Source organism: Cynoglossus semilaevis, chromosome 6, assembly GCF_000523025.1.
Source record: "Cynoglossus semilaevis isolate Cse_v1.0 chromosome 6, Cse_v1.0, whole genome shotgun sequence".
Taxonomy (NCBI): Eukaryota; Metazoa; Chordata; class Actinopteri; order Pleuronectiformes; family Cynoglossidae; genus Cynoglossus; species Cynoglossus semilaevis.
In genome coordinates, this window is record NC_024312.1 from 13512 (window position 1) to 36623 (window position 23112).

Genomic DNA, 23112 nt, shown 5'->3' on the forward strand with positions numbered 1-23112 from the left:
AGCCACAGTTAGCTTAGCTTAGCTTACCTGCATATACACTGTTTTTGTCCACCGCTAAACTCGTTTCTCCCACAATGTGAACTTTTAGTTTTGAAGTCTGTTCAAAGTAAACCTTGAGTTCTTCTGCCCGGCGAGTTTTCCCGCTGCTGGGAAAACCGCACATCACTATGAGGGGCATGGTCGCCAATTATTTACACTATAGATTTAAAGACAGACTTCAACTTCCGCTCAGTCTTATTCTTTAGCTCGTTTAGCAAACGGAACATTAAGCGGCACCGCCACCAACTGGTGAAAGGTATGGATAGCATTGTTTTGCGATGTAAAGAGTGGGCCATGTAAATGATACTAAAAAAACAAATACTAACAAACAAAATTGATATACTTTTTCTGTGGTAGAAGTACGTAAAATAATTGTACTTATTTTTTAAAATGTTTTTGTAATTTACCTGAATTAAATAATAATATTCAAGTCACACTCTTGATTTTGATGGGCAATTTCCACATGGGACTGAGTTGTTCCTGCAGATCCTGACCTCTAGGCGGAGAACTTGAAGACAACCGTCTCTGCAGCACTTTTCTTTCCCATGAAATGCCCTTAGTGAAGAAAACAAACAGGTAAAGGTCATTCCACAAATTAAAGAAGTCATACATTCAACCATCGTCTTCATCTTGGCCTTACCTTTGACAGTTCAGTCCGTGTCTCCTGTCAAATGTTGCCTAATTGACAACGTCTCTACGAGGTAAAAGACAGCGTGCGAAAAGCGGAGTCCTGTCATTTTCTTTTTACAAACCTCAACCAAAACATTTAACCCACCGTTACAGACCACAGTTTGACAAGGCCTCAGGAAACATCAACGTCAGGTGTGTAATTAAATGCACTGATTTATTGGTAAGTACTTTATGTAAACAGAACAGCAAGGCACGTGGGCCACTGCATGCCAGAAAGATTTAATGATTTAAAGGAGAAACCTGGCAGTTTTTAAAACCACAAACGCTGTTGTCCAAAGTCTGCTGAAAAACAACATTTGGTCCAAGTTTGACGAGGTTGTACTTTTGGAGCCCAGTTCATCGTTACACCACGCTTTCTGGCTCTTTGTACGCTCAAATATATATTTGTAATATATATATATATATTTGCAAATATAAAGCAACACAAACTACTTCTTAAAAAATAAAATAAAACACTGTGTTTGAGTCAGTCATTGTGAATTAACATGATCAACACTGGGGGGGGTTTTCCCGCCCGGCAACACAGACCTTTGTAAACAACAGCGCTGCTGGTTATAAACTGCCAGACTCCTCCTTTAAAGATTGCTGTGAATCTAGGGTTCAGTGGCTAATATGTATGTACACATTATACTTTCCTCTATACACGTCTTCTCTGTACAAGGTATCAAAAGTACAAATCTGTTACAAAAGTCGATCCGCAGACAGACGGCTGCAGCAGCGCGTGGATCAACAGAGAAATTTAAAAAAAAAAGAAAAAGAAAGAGCTCCTGTTGCACTGACATACAAAAGTTCACTTGTCTGCTGAGTCAATATGACCAAACAGTCTAACAATCATTCCTCAAAAATAATTTATAAAATTTCATCATGTGGAATAGTACATTTATAAACTTTTTTTTTTAATACATTGCACTGAGATTTGCCTGCACCTTTGCGAAGCCTTAACAATCACTGCCATTCATGGAGGTAGCAACTGTCATGTACAAAACAAATGGTGGTCGTTGTACAAATCAAGACCTGGGAGAAGTCTGCTAATACCATGGTATTCTGGTTCAGAAGGAGGCAACTGGGTTTGACCGAGTATTTGGAAGATGGATTTTTGTGTTAATGCAGAGGATTCTTCTTCTGAAGATAATAGTATCTTCATGTCTGATACATTTTCTATTTTCTTTACTTGGGAGGATTCATTGATAGATGTAGGTTTGTGTCTTCTCCTGGAATTTTAACTGAATCTAAATCCTATTTGGGCCCTTCAACAGAAGAAGTAGAACTAGAAGAAGTGGAAGTAAAGGAAGTACAAGTAGATAAAGTTGAAGAAGTAACAGAAGTAGTCAAAGAGGTAGAAGTAGAAGAAGGAGTAAAGGTTAGTAGTAGTAGTGGAAGTACAATAAGTAAAAGTAATGGAAATAGAAGTAGGAAAGAAAAAAGGTGAAAAAGAAGTAGATGTCGAAGTTTCTTCGCAGTCTTTAGTAGCAGTGGCAAAAATAGCAGTAGAAGTAAAAGAAGTTAAAAGTTGTAGAAGACAAGTGTACATCCTTCATCAACCAAGTCTCCTAAATAAGAGGTGAAACGTCCTCAACTCTTAAAAACTCTGTTGCCTGCTTCAAAACTTCCAAGAAAGATCTACGAGATGGAACGGCCGTAGTTTTAACTTCTTTCTTTTCTAAGTTTTTTTCTAAAACCACCGACCGACAGTGACTCCGTGTTCCCAGGTCTGTGTTTCTAACATGAGATTTCCATCTGATGTGCAGACACACTTCACTTTCACCAACACACTCCAGATTATCCAAAAAAACAAAAACAAAACACGTACCCTGATGTGACATTACAATGACCGGTCCCCTGCCTGGAAAATACTCTACTGGCATTTTGAGGTATTTTCAGTCCTGCTGCATCGTTCCCATACCTCCACACAGTTCAAAGAAATATCAAACAAAACCATGGGTTAAAAAAAAAACCAAAACACATTCAAACCCACATTCAAATTTCCAAACCACAACTGGAACAACACCTGCGACTGGCCTGAAGTAATACTTAAAAATACCATAAATGAAAACCACGACCATATTTTTTTTTTGTGGTGATGAGTGCCAACTAATAAATGCACCTCTGTGCCGGCTGCTGCTGCTGGGGGAAAAAAAATAGGGCAACAGAAGTCAACATAAATGATGAAACCTGAAACTTGTTCAGGCAACAGCGTGTTGCAGTATTCAATACTTACTCTAACTAAGATGCTGTTTAAATGAACCATTGGTTATAAATACGACAGAAGGAAAGCAATCATCGATGTGTGACTAAAATCAGAAAACAAAAGTTCCTGAGTCTCCTGTCAGGACGGACAGAAAGTAAGAGAAACAGAAAAGGTAGAAATAAATGCTATAGCTGTAATGAAGAGTGCACCGGCTGTACTGTGAGCCTGAAAAGGCTGGATGATTATATTACTGACATGCAAAATTAAATTAAAATTTAAAATATGATTATTCATCTGTTGTCACATTTATATAAAACAAAAATACTGCTTGGATGTACTGCATAATCTCTGAATACATTGAAAAAGAAATAAAAAAGTAAATATACTTTTTCTAAAAAAGTTGAAACTAACCACCGAGCAGCTGTGGGTGTTCATGTGAAATCCCAAAAACCGTATATAAGAAATGGATGTTGGTATCGATCCACGTGTGGACAAATGAGGCTACTTCTCCGTGTTGTGTAAGAAACAATCCAGGTGTGGACAAATGAGGCTACTTCTCCGTCCAACAACACCATTGAACATTTTCCTGACACCTTTAGTCTACAAAGTGTTTTTTTTTGGATTAGATGATAATACGATCCCTTTTAGAGGAAAACGAACGACTCAGCACTGCAGTCCGGTCTGGTTGGTGTTTTCATGTTAGCTCCTGATACCACATGTAAACACTACCAGCTTCACCTGAATGTGTAAGCACCATAAAAAACAAAGACATCACAAGGTGAGACCACTAAAGAACGCTGGGCTCTAACTTTAAACCCTAGAGTTCACTGTGGGGTCACCGGGTCCAAACAAGTGCACACATGCTAGCAGCGAGCATCATTCTGGAAAACACAAGAACATGTGACCTGATGCAAGTCGCAAAGTGACCAGTGAGAAGTAGCCTCATTTTCACACATATTTCCATTATATAGCGTTACTTCAAAAACCAGCGCAAAACCTACGGATGTATTTCCATTCCAGCCATGTCAGTGACTGGAGGGAAAAATCTAGGGATGTCCGATAATATCGGCCGGCCGATATTAGCATAATTGTGTAATATCTGTAAGAATCTTTATCGTTTTTTCTTTCAATAATAAAAACCCGATAACGCAAGACCTGGGTTACGCCAAATGATGTGTGACCTAAAAATAGTTTTGGGGGGAAAACGGCTGTATATTAACATGAAAGACACTAGATGGCAGCAGTGCAGTTCATGTAATTAATCTTTTTTTTTAATAATCAGGGGATTGTATGCAGAATGCTGTTACCAGGAGCTCATACAGATAAATAAATATTACCAGGCCTATATCGGTATCGATCGATATCAGCAAAAAGTTCATATCTGACATCCCTAGAAAAATCAAATTTTGCTGTTACACGCCAAACCCTGTGTAAACTTTGCAGATTGCTTTTTTTTTTTTTGTAAAAGTGACGGTTGTTTTTCTTCTGGTTCCTGAAGACCTTATGTTTCTTTCAATTAAAAAAAATAAAATAAAAAAGTAAAGGGTTTTTACCATCAGATTCAGAGCAGCAGATTCTGACCCATCCATACACTTATATACGATTTATGAGAAAGCCATGCTGACGGTAAGGAGCCGCAGCCTTTTGTTACCGTGAAGCCACTGCTTGTGTGTTAGAGTGAGCGCTCACTTTGATGCCGCAGTCCACGGTGGTTTCACAGTTCACACTCACCGGCCGTTCTCCCTGCGAGGGCGCCGTCTCGGCGAGATCTGTCGACAAATGGTCTCTCCCCTCGGTCTCTGCTGACTTTACGGGCTGATTATCACGCTGCACTTTTCTGACCTTCACTACTTTCCTCCCTTCCTCGTCCTCCTCACCAGGACCTTTGACTTTGTGGACGATAAAAAGATGCCTGTTGAGCGACAGCACGGACGTGAAACACAGTCCGCAGTGAAGGCACTGAGGAGTGTTCTCATCGGTTTTATGCTGAGGTATGTGCTCCTGGAACCGAGCGCTGTCGTCGGTGACAAACCCACACTTGGAGCAGCGGAACTGAGCTTTCAGACGCTTCACGGGTGGAGCCCCCGGACTCCCACCCAGATCCTGCCTCTCCTTCTGTGTGCCGTCTGGAAGTCCGTCTAATAAACGTCCCTGCAAATGGAGGACAAACACCATCACATCACTGTAGCCACTCACACTGAAATAGATTTGATTGAAAACACACAGTTGATATACACCTTGGCCAAAACTTTTTTGGACTCCAGGGTTAATGTTCTGGGCATTTGGCTGAGGTCAGGGTTTTTGATTCCGTGCATCAGACTGATGTGATTCTTCAAGTTCACACTCGTCGTAAATACTGTCTTTGTATCGGTGCAATACCTGGAGTCGGAGAAAAAAGGGCAGGAGTGGAAACATTCAAGACTTGAGGGAAACGGGAAACACATTTTAGTATATGTTAAAAAATATACTGTATATATATATCTTACCCACAGGTGAAGGTTTTCTTTTTTCCTCGATGGTCACTGCGAACGTGTCTCTTCAGACTGATTGGAGAGTTAAAAGATTGCTCACAATGTTGACATGGATACTTCTTCACCTTCTGTTGATTTTGAATCAAGCGGAAAAAAAGGAGATGTTTTTTCTTTTGCCGAAGGGACGAAGACATTTTTTTCAGTATTTGATTCATGACTGTTTTTATTAATATTGAGCAGGGAATTTAAACGGTTTCATTTAATCTCCTCCATGAACCCTTACCTTCCCGTGTTTGCTCTTTTGTTATTAATATTAAGCAGGGAATTTAAATTGTTTCATTTAATCTCCTCCACGAACCCTTACCTTCCCGTGTTTGCTCTTCACATGTGAAATGTAGGAATCTCTCTCTGGAAACCACTGGAGACACTCGCCACACGTCCAACCGTTCGGTTTCACTCGGGTTCTGCTGTCCCCCCGCTCCACCTTCTTTCGGGGACCGTCTGTGTGTTTGACAGACATCTGAGTCTTTTGCTGTTGGACGGGTCTGTCCTGGCACCAGTCGGTGTTGTCAGATTGTCGACTCTCGCTCTTCGTCTCCGGTGTTGTGGTTCCTATGTGCACGGACTAGCAAAGAAAAAAAAGAACAACGCAAAATAATAATAATGAACGTGACCATGCAATTGAGTCAACATGGTCTGCATCCTTTTTTTTGGTCTACATGAGAATTACAGAAACAGATCTGAGAAAAATGTAATCAATCAAACCTTGAAGTGCTGCATTAAAAGATGCTTTTGTGGAAAGACGGAGTTACATTCTGGACACTTGAATACACAGGTGACGCGCTTGTGGGCGTTTTGATGGAAATGCTGCAACAGCAACGGCTTCTTCTTGAATATGGTCTCACATGAACACTTAAAGATTAACCTGCAGGATAAGTAGAAGAAGAGATGAAGAAATGACCCGTGAAGCTGTCAGTCGGGATGCAACGGTGTAAGACAATTTGCATCAGTTGAAAGAATTAATCACGCATTAAGACGTAAGGAGCGAGCTGCATTATCTCAAAAAGTCAATGGTCATACCATGGGACTACAAGCTCTTGTACAGCAGGTGGCGGTATTTGCTAAAAATGTTGGTTGTGACCTGCTATAAAACCAAGATGTCAGATCCTTATGTGACATTCAGGTGTTTTACAGTGAGAAAAGAACTGTCGTGTAGAGATGTTTATTTTTTTTGTATTCTGTTGAGTGTATTGTTACATCCGTAGCTGTTAGGGAAAAAAAATAAAATAAATAATGTTCTTGTCATGAGGGCTATACTCACTGAGGGCTACTTGTTTTGCTTGCACTGTGTTTGTTCTTCATGTGCACCTCACAGCTCTCAGGAGTCTTTAAGGCAACTGGGCACATGGAGCACTTGTAGAAGACTTCACAGTGTTTCTCTTCAATGTGACTCTTTTGTCCTTGGAAGGTCTTGAACACCATATCACAGTGAAGACATCTGCAGGCAAGAATATGGCAATATTTGTATTATTATTATTATTATATTCTGCGGAATAATAAAGTTTAATCCTAACTTCACATGACATTGCACATACTCTTGGTCATTAAACCAACTAACTTCACATGACATTGCACATACTCTAATCCAGTTATATCTCATTCCAAATTTTTTTTGTATTTTAAAAATATTATCTATTTCTTACACTTAAGTATATTTCTCTTGCTCTCTGTGAAAAACTCTTGCAGGAATATCAGTAACACCAACAAGTTCCCCACTGAGATGAAAACAGGTATTTCTGATACTGATACTTCATTCACAGATAAGTGAAAACTTACAGTACATTTTACAGCTATTAAATTCAACAGTGATGAGAAAACTTTGTACGACTTTTTAGGCAAAACTAAACAGAATTATTTTTTATTTATACCAGACAAATCTAGCTTTTCAACCCCTGATGCACTCAGTATAAACATTTAAAAAACATTAAAACAAAGGTTCCTGGAGGTTTATCCAAACTTGTAAACTTACTTGTACCAAGACTTGCGTGCGTAGTGCAAACAGTTTTCCTTGACGTGCTTCTGGATGTCAGCCGAGCGGCTCAGGCCGCCACACTCAGGACAACAGTACGGCGACTTGTGTGCATGTAGGCGTTGGTGAGCTCTGAAGCTGCACTTGTTTGGTAGCAACATTGAACACACCTTACAAATCTGTGAGACAGAAGCCGAAAAAGTGTCAGTCGTTGGAAAACACAAGATGAAAGCAAATTTTTTTTTACGTTCCAATGTACCGTCTACTCACAAGTCCGTCCACGTCCTCCGACGACCTCTGGTAATGGCCGGCCAGAGCACTGTGGTCAGGTAACTGCTTGTTGCACTCTAAGCACCTGATTCTGTGCCGGGCGACGTTGTCCGGGTACAGGGGCAGGACGGCTTGGTTTTTAGTTGACAGTAATGGCTGAGAGTCTACATTCAGAGGTTCGGAGCTCAGGGGAACAAACATCTGTTCCTCGGCGATGGGTTTCAAGTGAAGCTGCGTGCACTGCATCACCTTGCCGTTACTTTTGTGCTCCCTGGCATGTGCCAATAAAGCACACTTGTTGTAAAACACTATCGTCTTCGCACAGTGTGTACATCCCGCTTCGATGTGAACGCTCCTCCTGCTGTAGTGGTACGCCAGACTCCTCTCCAACCCGAAGGAGTCGCCACACTCAAGGCAGCAGTACCCACGAGGTGGAAGGCTGATGTCGCTCTCCGCAGGTGGGTTCAGGTTGGGCACGTACGTAGGCACAGGGTTAGTGTTGTTCAATAGTCGGTTCAGGGTTCCTGCTATGGAGTTGGGCATGGATGATCGGGGGTAAGTGTTTGCCGTTTTGACCTGGTGCACCAGTGGGACAGTGCTGTACACTGTGGAGGCCAGTGTGTGCTGGCTCTGTTGATGAGAAGTGGAGCGTGCAGCCACTGACGCGGCAACGCTATGAGGAACCAGGTTCAAACTTGCTAAGTGCACCGCTTTGGGGAGGAAGCTTGTGCTTGGGGAAGCGCCTGTTGCGGCGGACGCTCTCTTTGGTTTCTGCCCGTGCTGTTGACGTGATCTTTTGGTATGATGTACGACTGCTGTGGCCTGCAGAGGAACTGACCTCCTGGGGTTTGTTAGTAATTTCTTGTGCAGAAGATTTGGTGAACCTGCACTTCTGGGTGTGCCCCTGCTGTGGACTTCGACATCAGCAGCTGCACTTTGATGAGGAGACATGTTACAGTAGGAATCTTCGCTGATCATACTCTGAGCAGGAGACGATTCGTAGGTCGAGTGAACTTCGTCTGTTTCCGAGTCAGGTAAGACACTGGTGACTGTGCGCTTGATCTGACCAGATGTGGTTTTGATGGTTTTAATTCTGACCCTCGGTATGGCGGGCGGTGACCCAGGTGCCACCGCTGGAGACACTATGCCGCTGCTGTCACTGCAAATACTTATAGGACTATCTGAAGGTTTCATTAAACGTTTCACAGCTTCCAGTGGACTTCTGGGACTTATTGGGGATATGGGGACCTTGGGGCTAGCTTTGGTGGAATCATTATGAAGTGCTACTGAGTCTCTGAGATTTGTCTGCTCACTGGGATCTTTTCTAGGATTTAAAGCCGCTAAAGCCTCAAGGCAAGAGGATAGTTTAGACGTCTGGGGTTTGATGTATGGATAAGAGGTGGGAACATCAATTGTGGCTCCTGAATTGCAGTTAGACACAAAGTTCTGGTTGCAGTTCGGTGGGGTTCGTGCACTTTTCACTTCAGGTGTAAAATCCAGTTTGCTACCGTCAGTGGGCTCATTACTTTGTCTACTTCCTGTTCGGCTGCTCTGAGTTTTCTTGGGGAGATCTGAATCCTTTGGACACTCAAACATACTGAAGTCCAACTTCTGGGTGTCATCTGGTACTGACGGCTCAGCCAAAACTGGAGCTTCGGGGAAACAGGGTCTCTCTTGTTTGGGAAGCATGTCTTCTCTACTGCAGCGAGTGTCTTCAGACTCCGGACTTGAGATGGGACTAAAATGGGAATGCGTCTGGGAAAATATTGCTGTTCCGTCAGTTTTGTGCTGAACTGGTGTTTTGCAGAAGAACTCTCTAGAATCTTCACCATTCAACGCAGAAGCAAATGATTTGGAGAAGCCAGGATCATCAAGCTCAGGTTCATGAGAGGTTTCCTGTCCCCTGAATCCATTCTGCAACGCTGAGCCAGTGTGAAGCCTGTCACCAAAGTCCTCTAGCGACCCCTGGCGACTTGTGTTTTTCACAATAACACTCACGGCAGGTAAATCAGAAGCTGAGACTGTTTGGTTGCTCAGTAAGCCATCATCCAGACACATTCCTGCGTGCTTCAGCTGACTCTCCTCATGACTCCCCTGGATAGGCTCTTTAGCATCCAAGCCTGTGGCATCGGGGATGTCAAATGCAGCCAGCAGATCATCAAAATCTGGGGTTTTCATGTCACCCATGGCTGCACAGTTTCACAAACCTACAACAACACATAGAAATTTAATGTTAGGTTTAATTTAAAAGACAAAGCCTAAACCTGTATATAACAAATAAGGGAGATTGACGATTTTAAAAGACAAAACCTAAACCTGTATATAACAAATAAGGGAGAGAAATACTAAGTCCTTGAGTAAAAGAAAGCAGTTTAATCCATTGTTAAAATTTTGAAAGTAGACTAGACTCCTTGACTTTTGTTTATTTTTGAGGCATTTTTTGGGGAAGAATCTTAGCCTGAAAAGAAAAATAGCAAAGAAAGCAGTTTAATCCATTATTAAAATTTTGAAAGTAGACTAGAATTCTTGACTTTCTTTCATTTTTGAGTCATTCTTTAGGGAAGAATCTTAGCCTGAAAAGAAAAATCAGAATTCTAAAATATAAAGTCCTATAAGCCCTGATTTAGTGTCACGTATTTTTAATTTTCCTGAATTCATGAGTCAAATAGATAGTCACTAAAATCCAGTACATGATTAGTCATTGATGTTGATGAAACATAGACAAACTTCACATCTGCTGGGCAGCAGTGACAAAGCCAAGTCAAAGTAGACTACAGTGACACACAGAGTGGATATTTGGGATGTGGATACAATGGGATGTTGGTTGTTGTTGCATAACGAAAGAAAAAAACCCCCCAAATGACACAACTGCAGCCTTAGAGCAACAATTTTTGCAAGAGCAAAAGATAAACAAAAGTTTCAGAAATTCTTAATCCAAACTCCAGTTAGCTGCACAACTGCTAGAAGATAAGAATTATCTTCAGGAAACCAACATCAAGATTGAACTGCTCAAACCCCACAGTTTGTCTGTAGAGTGGATTCAATAACTGTTTGTCAAAACTGAAAGAGCTTGACAGTTGTGCTAAAGAAGCAGGGGGTGGACTGACTCTTACCATGAGCAACATAAGGACACGTAACAAAATGTATTTATGCAAAGTAGCTCCAGTCCAGTTGTATACAGCAAATGAGAAATAAAAATATCGAATATGAACATGAAAACGCTAACCGTTTCGTAAATACATCCAAGTGATTGAAACGTGCATGGGTATGTGTGCCAATGTTTATCATTCGCTGGGAATCCCTTCGTTAGCTGACTAGCCTTAAGGCTACTCGTACAGCAATGTTGTTATATCCAGAAAGTAGCTGTGACAGACACGTATTTTCAAATACTAAGACAGCAATTGTAAACACAGCTGTGGCTGGTGATACCACGAATGTGTCATCAACACACTTCTTAAAATGGCCAGACTAGACGAGAGTTGTTTTGATGTTAGCGTAGTTAGCATGTAGCTTTATTAGAGAAGTTAGCTTGTTAGCAAACTAGCGACAGCAACACATCAGCGGGGCAATATTACACGTATACGTGCTATTCCAACACTATAAAAATATATAATTGTACGTGATTTCCTACCATTTGAACCGCTTGAGTTTAGCAGCTCAGGTAACTTAGCCTGAAAAGCAGATAGCTATAGGCGCCGACAGCTCTCCAGCTACGTTAGGCTGCTGCAGAATTTCATAGCTAAGCTACAAGCTAACAGCGCTTACTTCCGTTTCCGTTGTGCAACAAAATAGGCCCACCGCACTGTCTTACAGGCGACGTAGGCGTTCGGTTAGGACTTAAACTTGTCCACTTGACAAACCACACCGTGTTTTAAAATTATGTATTCGTTGGTATTACTACTGTCACCTTCATGATGTCGGGGTAACTTACTTGTCATTGGCAGCTAGAAAAAAAAGTAAATATGCAACTATTTAATAAAACAATCTACCAATGATAATATTAAAATCAAAGTGTCAGCTTTCAATTATTGAAATAGTTCTTTATGTTCACTTAAAAAGGAGAATGAGATCTTGACGTGTGGTTCAGCTGTGAACACGCAATGAAGACGTCATGGCTGTATTTGATTACAGAAGTGCAGAGGTGATGCATCATTTTAAAACCACCAAAGTCCAAAAGGCAAAAGTCAAATGTTGAAACATATGTGCCCCAGATAGGTTACTGAGGGGGAAAAAAATCCTATAATTAGCCACACACCTAAAACCTAATACTCACAATAATGTTATCATTTTACTTTTTTTATTGAGTATGTCTGATAGACTTTCTTAAGGCAGTTCCAAAAACATAAAAATCAATGAGACATTCCCATAATGGCCAACAAAATACAATAAGGACCATTCTAACTCTTTGTGTTTGACTCTGTAATGTCACCTTAAAGGCATTTGCTCAACTGTTTGCTATTCTTGAGAAATAAGTTACTGTTTTACTGTTTGTTCCCAATTCTCAAAGCCAGGACTTCTTGCGTCGGAGGTTTCCCTTATCACACAGAAAGGAAGTTAATATAAAAGGATTAAAGGATTTGAACTGATGGAATATTTGCCAGTTTAGTGATGTACTGTAAAGAACCGGTATTTGGTATTTGTGGGGCATTTATGGGCAACTGTCCAGCCACTGTACAATCCATTCCAGTCTTGGAGGTGAGTGACTCTTCTTACAAACCGTATAATCGTATAAAAAGTGAGGGCAAAAGACAAAGGTAATGGAAAAAAGATAGAACTGATCGTAAGTCTGTATCCACAACTTAAAGTCTTCAATCATATTATTTTAACAAGAATCTACGGACAACATAAAACCTGAAGCTTTGATGTTTCTTGTTGAATCTTGACCATCACCAACACAACACAACCATGAACTCAAACGCGCTGAAGATCCAAGAGCTTCTTGACCTGGAGCCTGTAAAAGACACCCACTCTCCTGCACGCCTGGCCAACGACAAGACTGAACATCCTCCCCGAGCTGCAGGACAGAGGCAGACCAAAGCTCCCTCAAACGTGGAATCACCAGAGGAGGAGAAGCAGGATTTTAGTGTGGCTGAGGAAAAATGGCAAGCCCAACATGGAAAACCCAACAGGCAAGAAAGAAACTCCACAAGTGACTTTGAAGATTTTCCAAGACAGACAAACAGACAACACGTCTACCTTGTGGCAAAACCTGAAGCTCGTGTAACCTGTCTGACCTCACCAGAGGTTGAAGTACAGAGAAGTGATAAGCCACCGCTTCATTCCTCGACATCCTTGCCCCTGGAGTCCTCCGAGACCCACACTGTTCTACAGCGCAGGACACCGCTGTCTCAAGGGGGCGCTGCAGGGATTAAAACGACACAATGTGGAGAGTTCCCTCCTTTGTCACAACCTCAACTGTCAGGCAAACATCTAAAAGGTATGTGCTAACTCATCTGGTTAGAACCTCAGTGCTGCCACACCTCCCACCTCCGATCACTGACCGTCAGTGAGTTCTTTGTCAGTCTACACTACGGTCCCGGGGTTGGGGGTTTCACAGTCACATGTTGTGTGCATTTACCCAAAAAAACAAAAAATAGACATTTAAATTTGTCATTTTTCTACAAAAACAATCACAAAAAGTTGACCTAAAACACCATACCTTGAATATCCAAACTCTTTGATGATCAGTGCGATACTTCATCCCGTTACTTACACGTTAGCTAGTTGGCCCCTTAACCACCAGACCACTGCGGAGGAGACACACGTTCCACATTTTGAAAACCCTTTACCTTAGTGGTCCAATCATTAGATCGTCAGATCATCGGTTTGTTAAAGCAGCTAAAAGATAACTTTAAGAAATACCGTAACATTCAAGTCTCGGACTGAGGACTCAATTCAGACTCTACTTTGTTGACTGACATGTCCATATTGTACCAGTGTTTTTTTTATGTGTCCAGTCTTAATGATGAGTCTGTTTTCTAGTACCGATCAATTCACATTTGATCACTTCCACGGGGCTGTTATGAGGGACAGAGTCGTTGCAGAGTTGTTTTGGAGGCACCTTGGGTTTGAGTGTGTGTGTGTTTGTGTAGAAAAGATAACATTTTTGCCGTGTGTCAAAATTGTAACAAGTGGCTGCAACTGTATCATCGGCGTAAGTTTGACCTCAAAGCATTTTGTTGGACGCAGCAGATAAAGAACAGGACTTGATCTCAAGGCTAACTGAGCTGGGCAGGTGTTTTCACTGTGTGACATTATTACAAGTTTTAGTTACTAAGTAACAAAATAGTAAGACTAAAGACATGCCAAATATATTAGCTAAATAAACAAGTCCTGTATTGGCTCGAAGGGACTTTCCTTTGCCAGAAAATTATTCTTAAAACAAGACCAAATGTTTTTTTAGGTAAATTGCGATAGGGTTCATAGAGGAACTTGATGATTGTTTTATGCCTCACATGGTTCTTTTTGTTGAACATTCTTGAAATTCCTCTTTTGCAATACAGGAACACCTACAACTACCATTAGTAGTTCATTTCGTTCTTGATTATTTACCTGCGGGAGACAGCACGTAAACTGCAGAGACAGTAAGAGCGTGTAAAGTAAGAGCTCAAACCACTCCTCCACCGTGCAGCCATTTTGCTGTTATTGTTTACTGGGAAAAAAAATGACAACCTTGTATATTGAATGGAATCATGTCATATGAGTAAGATTAGATAAAACCATTCTGCAGTAAGCCTCTTTGATCATTATTAGCATTATCTACTTATCAGACTGGTGTGATGTCATACATACGTTTGCCTTCAGCCTGTGAGAACGGTCGCCTGTTTTTCATGATGTGGCGAAATGACGGAGCTGACCGCCGTCACGTTCACTCAGAGGCTGCTTTCTTAAGGCCAATCAAATTCTTTCAGTGTTGCCGTGACACAGCCGTGCACTTCCTGCTGCAGATGAAAGCCTTACGCACCACTTCTGTTAATTAGTGATACGATGTTTCAAAGAGGGCAGAGTATATTTCCTCCACCACAGCGTGGTTTACAACCGCAGCACTTGACAACTGGAACTGGAAGGAGGACGCACAATGAGTAAGAGATTCAATCTGGCTGCTTTTCTCTGCTTCAATTCAACACTTTGGGGGTTTTTTTTAGCAGTTTTAAATTCTGGAACATGGAAACCCTCAGGGACCGTGTAGACTTATTTTAGGGTTTTTTTTTTTTTTTTTTATCTCTGAGTGTACACAGAGACACAGAACTTTCTACCTGTTTGACATTGAGCTGGTCGGCCGAAGCTTGAAGCTACTTTTACTTGAAACTTGAAAAAAGTATCTTGTATGTTTATATATATATATATATATATATATATATATATATATATAATATATATAACACACAACTCGTCTTACTCTATGACCTACTATGACTATAGCTGTACTTTTTTATTATTTATTATTATTTATGTATTTTTGTATTTTTACTGTAGCTTGATTGTCGACTGACTGACTCAAATTGTATGTCGCTTTGGATAAAAGCACCTGCTAAATGTATTGCAATGTAATGTAATATATGTCATATATATATATATATTTTGTTTTGACAGCTGAACTCCTTTTACCGCATTATGTAAACCAGTCCAAGAGAAACGGCATAGACAACCAGGCCTTTGAGATAGAGGTATGTATCTGGTGCTTTGATAAAAAATAAAAAAATAAAACTAAAAACACAAATATTTAAAAAAAAAAAAATATTAAAAATAAAACTAAAACCACAAATATTTAAAAAAAAAAAAAAACTTTTACCATAGGAGGACAACGTTACTGACTCCAACAGCTTCCAAGAAAAAAGAAAGAAGGGACTTGGCTCGTACCTGAGGTGTGTCCCTTTGACTTATTAAACAGAACAATACAGGAAACAGTAGCTCTAGGTATTTACGAAAGTCTAAAACCCACTGTATGATGTAATTTGATCTTACCTGGAACTTCTTTGTTGTATTTTGCAACTGCACGCTAATGAAACGCTAGTGCAAATACGTATTAAAGACACACACTTACTATTTAGACAGAGTTAGGACAGAAGGAGAACGTACTGTCCCCTCAGAGATGGACCTCACTTGACATCTCCTCTCCACTTTAGCCACGTTTCGAAGCCGATCAACGCCACAGAGGATTACATCAAGACTCATGCCCAGACCTTCAAGTACATCCTGCTGGGAGTTCTTGGAGCAGGTGATGTCAGAAAAAAAACAAAACCACAGAGAAAACTGAGTTAGTCAAAGGTTAATCCAGTACACAGAACATTCTGCAGCAGAACCTGGTGCTGTTCTTTAGACAGGTGTGTCCAAAGTGTGGTTTGGGGGATCACTTGTGGCACGGGTTTAATGTGGTCCATTTTGAACAGGTTCAATGAAACAGTTTGGTCTGTAGCTTTGATTCCTGTGTTTTAATTCTGGCTTTAAGTGAGAATTGATTTTTAGTTAAGTCGGTTGAATATTAATTTATTTGAGCGACCTTAGACCTTTTTGTCTGCCACTCAATCCAGTTAGATGTTTTCAAACTCTAACTGTATATTTAAAGTATCTTTATTTCTTCCTTATCTTTTTGTTTCAGCCATTTTGACTGACATTCTTCAGCATTCTTTAGAACTACTGATTAACTTTTATGTTTTTGACTGAAGCTAGGGATTTTTTTCCCTATTTTTAAACAGATAAGACATTTTATCATTTTAGCTTTAGCAGTTCTGAGGTTTTTGGTTGGCAGATGAACAACTTTTTTTGCAGACTTGTGCAGCTTGTTGGTTTTTTTTTTACTTCTAATACCGAAGAAAATTGCACTTTTAATTTAAAAATAAATGTATCAAAAACTGGACACCCCATTTTACTCCTGATTGAAATTGAATTTTTCTTTCTCTGCAGGTTATGTGGCGTACTTCATAGCCGCCTGTGTGTTGAACTTCCAGCGAGCCATCGCCCTCGTGGTCCTCACCACTTTGGCCGTGGTCTTTAAATCCTACGAGCTCTTAAAGAAATACAAGGGCGACAGCATTAGTGAGTTCTTCAGCCCTGCGGTCAGATGCTTCAACTCCAACCTGAGATGGATCAAATGGTGGGTGAACGCCTTTCAGACCTTTCCTGCAGAGGAACAGGGTTCGGACTGAGGATGTGTTTGCTGTCGTTTCCCAGGGTGTTCATGTTGGCGGCTCTGGTGCTGCTGCTGGTGTGGCTCGTCCTGGACACCAGCCAACGTCTGGAGCAGCTGATATCGTTCGGGGGCGTGTGCTTGTTCATTTTTCTGGTGTTCCTTTTCTCATCACACAGATCACAGGTGAGTTTTTTTTTTTTTTTTCTTAACATTCAATGACTCAGCTGGATGGCTGTACCTGCAGTTGCGGTGCTGACAGCCTACGTAGGTGTTTTTACCGTTAACTTATCTCAGAGCTGTGATATCGACCTGACCTTGGCCCTTTATTATCTTAAGGTTTAGCATAAGTGCTTCCTTGGAATATCACAAGCGTCAACGAGGACTTCCTAATACACTGACTGACCCTTGATTTGGTTTTAGGTGTCATGGAGGCCTGTCCTGTGGGGTGTGGGGATCCAGTTTTGCATGGGCATCTTTGTTATCAGAACACAACCTGGACTCGCAGCTTTTGATTGGCTCGGAAATCAAGTGAAGGTAACGACAGATGACGTTTATGTATTTATGTATATGTAGTAAAACATATCATTTTTAATCATACCTATGCAGAAACAAATGGGGGAAAATAGCAATAAAACCCTAAATTGACATTTGACATTAGTCAGTATTTTAAAGAAAGTTAGTAATTTATACAACACTAACTTCATCAATACCTTCTAAAACATGAAGACAGGGGCAAAACAAGATGCCAAAAGGGGCCAAAATTAAAAAATAAATAGTGTCCCATCCTAAAATAGTGCCAGAAGTGTGTCGGCTGTGGTTGACGTTGTGGTCTAAAATGTTGAAATACCAGACACAGGCCACTAAAGTCAGAGTGAAAAGAGTTTTGTGGTACAGAAATATAAAGTGTACACGTTGTAAAGATTTTTTTTTAATCTTGTTCTCTGATCTCAAACCCCCAGGTTTGTGTACCTGTTAACCGTCCGTCCCTCATTATCTACCAACTGATGGAGTTGTTTATTAAACAGCCACTCAGGTGTCTCTTATCTTTAGGGCCAGATACATTGGCTATTAACTCGTGTCCTTACTTTTTACAAGTGGTGGAATCAGCAGAATGTGTTTCTACCTTTATCTAAAACCAGAAGTTTCCAAATGTGAAGCCCCCTAGTGGCCCCGGCCCAGATCCTGATCGGCCACAGTTACTTCCAAAATATCATTTGACTCTGACCCTACGCAAAGAATTGAAAGATTGATTTTGTGGAATTCTAAAAGTGTCGTTTCTTCTCAGATCTTCCTGGAATACACCAAGGCAGGGTCCTCGTTTGTTTTTGGTGACCTCATCGATGGGATTTTCGCATTTACAGTAAGAAGAGGAGACACAAACATCTCATTTACACTCAAGCTTATGCGACATTAAAGTACGGGGTCAGTCGGGGGCTTCAAGATACGAGCTCCTCGAAATACGAGTTTTCTAAGGTACGAGTAAGCAAACTTCTGTAAGATTTTCCTCGAAACACACTGTGGCGCTTTGCGGATTAAACTCGTATCTTGAATCTCCGCTGTAACGAGTCAGAGTGAGCGTGACACCTTTGACTTACCTTCAGGCGCTGCCCATTGTGGTCTTCTTCAGCAGCGTGATGTCCATCCTTTACTTCCTGGGGATCATGCAGTGGCTCATTCTGAAGGTAGGACCAACAACGTTGACATCATGTGTGTATTTTACACATACTCTGACGTCATACACAGATATATGTTTTACTTACCGGTGATATACGGTGCCCATGTGTTTGTCCACGCAGATTTCCTGGCTGATGCAGATAACGATGGGAACCTCTCCCACTGAGACCTTGAGTGTAGCAGGAAATATCTTCGTGGGGCAGGTACGATGGACGCGGATTCTCGTCCTGTGTTTTGCGTAAACATTTTTTTTTACATTTTAACAACAGTGTTTACCTACGCAACATATCATTTTCTTGTGTGTATATTAGACGGAAGCGCCGCTGCTGATCCGTCCTTATTTGAAGGACATGACCAAATCGGAGATCCACGCCGTTATGGTCGGTGGGTTTGCTACCATCGCAGGATCCGTCATGGGGACGTTCATTCTGTTTGGAGTAAGATGAAAACCGTTAATGCTGAAACATGCATATTTACTGACAACATTGTAGGAACTTAACTTTTAAACAGCCTGTTAACTCCCTGTGATAAATTTTCGAGGACATGAATAGATTGACAGGCGCAGGTTTAGTATTTTCTTTCTTTTTTTTTTGAAGTTAGCTATTAATGCTATGTGGATTGACGCTAAACGATCATCTACATTTTTGTCTGAATTCTTGCTATTTTATGGCTTACTTGGTGGACCTTTTGTAAAAGTTTTGATTTTTTTTTTAATGCTTACTTTTAAAGGTTACAGCTAGCCATCGTTGAACAACAAAACATAACAACAAATATTTGCACTTCTCTAATGTTTTATGTATAAACGGCTTTCTGTATTTGCTACAGAGGCCCAGCTGTTTGCAAAACAACTCACTAATATAAACGGCTTTCTGCCCAGCTGTTTGCAAAACAACTCACTATACTTTATATGGCAACATAAAAAGATAGTTTCTGCCTCTGCTGGTCTACTCCTCCCGTTACCTAACACTGTTTTATAGGTAAAATTATAACCTTTTTATTACAGCTGAAGGCAATTGTCCTGTAAATACGTAAAGTCAATATAAACTGCGTAACTGACTCTTCTCCCACTTCTGTAAAAAAAAAAAAAAACCTGGACATTTTTCAAAGCTCGGTCATGACATTCCCAGATGAGGTGTCGACCTCCTACTCTACAAAACAAGATCATACTGACCTGTCATGAATGACTTGCTATGTATCACTAATTCCAATCCATGCTCCAGTAATGACTGGAAACAGTATGATATCTGAAGTTTATATATATAAAAAAATGAACTAATGTGTTTGGCATTTGCAGTGAATCAAATTGTCTGCGACAGTCTTTTCAAACCTTGTGTTTTTGGATTGTAATTGTAGTCCAGGTAGTAGGAGTGCGTATCGGCAAGAATTTGGCGATGCGATATGTATCACGATACAGGGGAGACAATAAAAACAATATATATATTCACAACACGTCCCGACTAATCATGCAAACATGACTCTATCGACAGATTGACCCCGCCTCGTTGATATCAGCCTCCGTCATGGCCGCCCCTTGTGCACTGGCCATCTCCAAACTGTCTTATCCAGAGACTGAGGAGAGTCAATTCAAGGCAGACGAGGATATCAAGATAGCAGTGGGGTGCGTTCACTCAACCGTTCCATTCTCCTCAGTCCCGTCACTAATACTCCACATGTTCCAGATCAGTGTTTGTGAGTTAAAAGTCCTGTTCTTTTTTTAACCACACACAGAGATGAGAAGAACATTCTGGAAGCTGCTTCCTCCGGAGCTTCTGCCTCCATAGGCCTGGTTGCCAACATTGCGGCCAACCTGATTGCCTTCCTCGCCATCCTGGCTTTTATAAATGAAGCTCTGAGTTGGCTCGGAGGAATGGTGGGGTATCCTTCGATCACATTTCAGGTACTGCCTTCAAATACGCAGTAGTCGTGATACTTGACTTATAACGTATTCTTCTTCCTGCTGCTTCTTCTTTGGCTTCTCTATCCAGGGGTTTCTTACCGTCTTCTCTCATGACCGTTACTTTTAAATGTTGCCACCTGCTGGCTGGAGTGCGTGCATCAGAAATCAGAAAACTAAGGGACACGTGTTCTGTTTGTGTTTTGTGTCTCAGCTAATTTGCTCCTATGTGTTCATGCCTGTGGCCTTCATGATGGGAGTCCCGTATGAGGACAGTTTCGTTGTGGCTGAACTCCTCGGTGTCAAACTCTTCATCAATGAGTTTGTGGCGTACGAGAAACTGTCTGAGTTGAAGAACAACAGAATCGAAGGACTGGATAAAGTCATCGAAGGCCAAACAAAGTGGATATCTGTGAGTGATGTTTGAAAGTTGTTTTTCATCCACGTCAACAAAATGTTCCACCAAAGTTCTAAGCTACGTCTTCTCCCTGCCACAGATTCGGGCGGAAATCATCTCCACATACGCTCTGTGTGGATTTGCTAACTTCAGCTCACTGGGTATCGTGATCGGAGGCCTGTGTAGGTGTTTTGTCATTCCATCACATTGTTGTCCATACTTTGTTTTGGTGTCAGAAGCATTTTTGGTCCAACGTTATATTTATTTCCTAAGCTATAATCTACTGCTGCTAAATATTTTTCTTATTTTATTTTATTTAGTTTGTTACAATTTAACAATTAGCATGGCTTTTATAAATGTGTTTACTTTACAGTCCTACTTAAGTGGGCTTCGTTGTAATTTTTATTTTTATTTGCGGTCTTATTATTGTTGAACTTTACTAAGACTTAGATTATGTAGATGTTTGATCTTACTCTGACATTGTTGCTCCTGTCGGCGTTTTGATCACATCCCAATGACTCACAGCATGTTTTTTGTTTTCTTCTTCATTTAAGCCGCTATATGCCCAACAAGACGGAGTGACATCTCCTCGCTAGTGTTCAGGGCCATGATCGTTGGAACAACCGTGTCCCTCATCAATGCTTGCATTGCAGGTGAGAGCTTTTACATTTTAGTTTTTAAATTATAGCACATTTTCACCAGAAGAACATGCTGCAGTACGGTTGGACTTTGTTTTTTCCAGGGATCCTCTTTGTTCCTCCCATGGACTGTGTGGGGTTATTCAGTGTCTCCGATTTCAACGGCACAGATGTAGTCGTTCAAAAGTGTTGTCAAGAACTCTTTAAAAGGTAGGAATGATTACAGAAGTCCATCACTAACATGTAAATCAATACTATCATATATCGATCTATCACTGCTGTGGTAGTTTGGAAATACATTTTTTTTAAATCTCTAATTGTTTGAGGCATATCATGGGCATTGAAACAAATAGTGAACATGTTAGTGCAACTAAAAAAGTTTTTGGACAAACTCACCAAAATCACATGGTTGACGGTCAGTAAATCTCTCCATAAATCAGTCCAACTGGAGGGTGTGTTGCTCCTACTCCATTGTTTCGAGGAGATTAGACCCAGAAGTAAAAAAAAAAGAAGAAAAAAATATAAAAGCATAGCAGCATTAGCATGACAGCACACTCCAAAATTTGCCCATGAATGACACTGACACCAATAAATAGCATTACCACTTTCTTATTAGCATTAGCAGCAATTAGCCACAAGATAGAAAGTCACACACTAACCAATGAGAGAACATTCTAGTAGCATAGCGTAAGAAGCAGTTTTATCCGTTTTTTTTCCAACACCTTGTGAATGACACAGTTATCAACACAATATTCTTGTAGCCAAAGTTGACTTCTGGAGAGTTCCACCACAGTTACAGTGTTGCTTTAACACAGTACGATCTGCTCTCACCTACAACTGTATTCTTCTTCTTCAGCACGGTGAACAATGGGACTGTGTCTTTTGTGGGCATGTGGAACACAGTAGCCAACGTCAGCGTGTACTTTTCTAACTGTTGTCAGTGTTGTGGCGTTTCTAATGGAGCTCTCTGCGTCTAAAAGAGAAGAAGAAAACAGCGTCACCCAACTGTAAACCAGCGTTTATTTTTCTACAGTTCACAGATGTATATTTTATTGTTTTCACACGTGTATCTCTCTGCTAATGTAAAAAAATGTAAAAACCTGACGATACTGTAATCTGTATCGGAATAATGTGTACTGATATTACTGTACCTCTGACAAGGAGTTTTAGTAAAGATGGAGCATTAATGAAAGTATTTTGTTTTTTGACACACCTGGGTTTGATGAATGTACATATTTTTAATAAAACAAATAATTTTGGCACAGTAAAAACTCAGCATGTATTAAGGGAATCGTAGTCATTCTGTGGCCTCCATGTGGTAGAAAATGAACATTGACCTAGGACAGAGCCATCTTTCTGTAGCTTCTTTTTCTTTTTTCATTTACGTGTACGTTTAATTTATTTCCTAATATTCCTTTGTTAACGAAAAAAAATGTATTATACATTTTGCAGCATATTAAAATTTTTTGCTGATATATATTTGAGTTTATTGTCATTAAACTATGACTTGAAATCATGTGAGAAAAAAAACCTTTTAGATAAAGAAAATTTTAAACCATGAAATGTATAATAAAATGTCAATCACTCTTTGACACAAATGACTTTTATTTGTTAAAAAAAAAAACATCAGCTGACACGGCACATTTATTCAATCATTCACTCATTCACACAGACCATCAGGCGTTTAATGTT

The 23112-nt window shown here is 40.5% G+C and overlaps 3 protein-coding genes and 1 long non-coding RNA gene across 6 annotated transcripts in view; 2 read left to right on the forward strand and 2 right to left on the reverse strand.

Annotated features, from left to right (window-relative positions):
- Positions 1–224, reverse strand: part of kti12 (KTI12 chromatin associated homolog) — a 1882-nt gene extending 1658 nt beyond the window's left edge. Inside the window, exon 1 of the mRNA XM_025056019.1 lies at positions 32–224. Coding sequence (XP_024911787.1) covers positions 32–178 — 147 coding nt within the window. The 5' untranslated portion in view covers positions 179–224. The remainder of the gene's footprint in view (positions 1–31) is intronic.
- Positions 225–2868: 2644 nt separating this feature from the next.
- Positions 2869–3975, forward strand: LOC112487101 (uncharacterized). Its single transcript, XR_003049866.1, has 2 exons — positions 2869–3402; positions 3452–3975. It is a non-coding gene; the product is annotated as an uncharacterized LOC112487101 (long non-coding RNA).
- Positions 3976–4476: 501 nt separating this feature from the next.
- znf592 (zinc finger protein 592) lies at positions 4477–15752 on the reverse strand. Of its 3 annotated transcripts, none has more exons than XM_025056153.1 (9): positions 15732–15752; positions 7688–9894; positions 7418–7596; positions 6710–6886; positions 6154–6313; positions 5753–6013; positions 5404–5516; positions 5155–5296; positions 4477–5068 (listed from the first exon to the last, which is right to left on the reverse strand). In XM_025056153.1, exons 2-9 carry the CDS (start codon positions 9872–9874, stop codon positions 4565–4567), a joined length of 3723 nt encoding a protein of 1240 aa, XP_024911921.1. In that variant the 5' UTR covers positions 9875–9894; positions 15732–15752; the 3' UTR covers positions 4477–4564. The 3 variants fall into 3 exon arrangements, 2 of the variants coding, with proteins under 2 accessions (XP_024911921.1, XP_008309222.1); XM_008311000.3 differs by lacking the exon at positions 15732–15752 and adding an exon at positions 11319–11818; XR_003049862.1 differs by lacking the exon at positions 15732–15752 and adding an exon at positions 11319–11825 and having other exon boundaries at positions 4927–5068; positions 5408–5516.
- slc28a1 (solute carrier family 28 member 1) lies at positions 12593–22950 on the forward strand. The gene is made up of 18 exons (XM_008311002.2): positions 12593–13124; positions 15281–15354; positions 15485–15552; positions 15814–15905; positions 16592–16781; positions 16859–17000; positions 17238–17351; positions 18103–18177; positions 18419–18499; positions 18614–18694; positions 18803–18928; positions 19979–20109; positions 20220–20388; positions 20600–20797; positions 20883–20964; positions 21337–21435; positions 21525–21630; positions 22277–22950. Exons 1-18 carry the CDS (start codon positions 12593–12595, stop codon positions 22395–22397), a joined length of 2481 nt encoding a protein of 826 aa, XP_008309224.1. The 3' UTR covers positions 22398–22950.
- Positions 22951–23112: the final 162 nt, after the last annotated feature.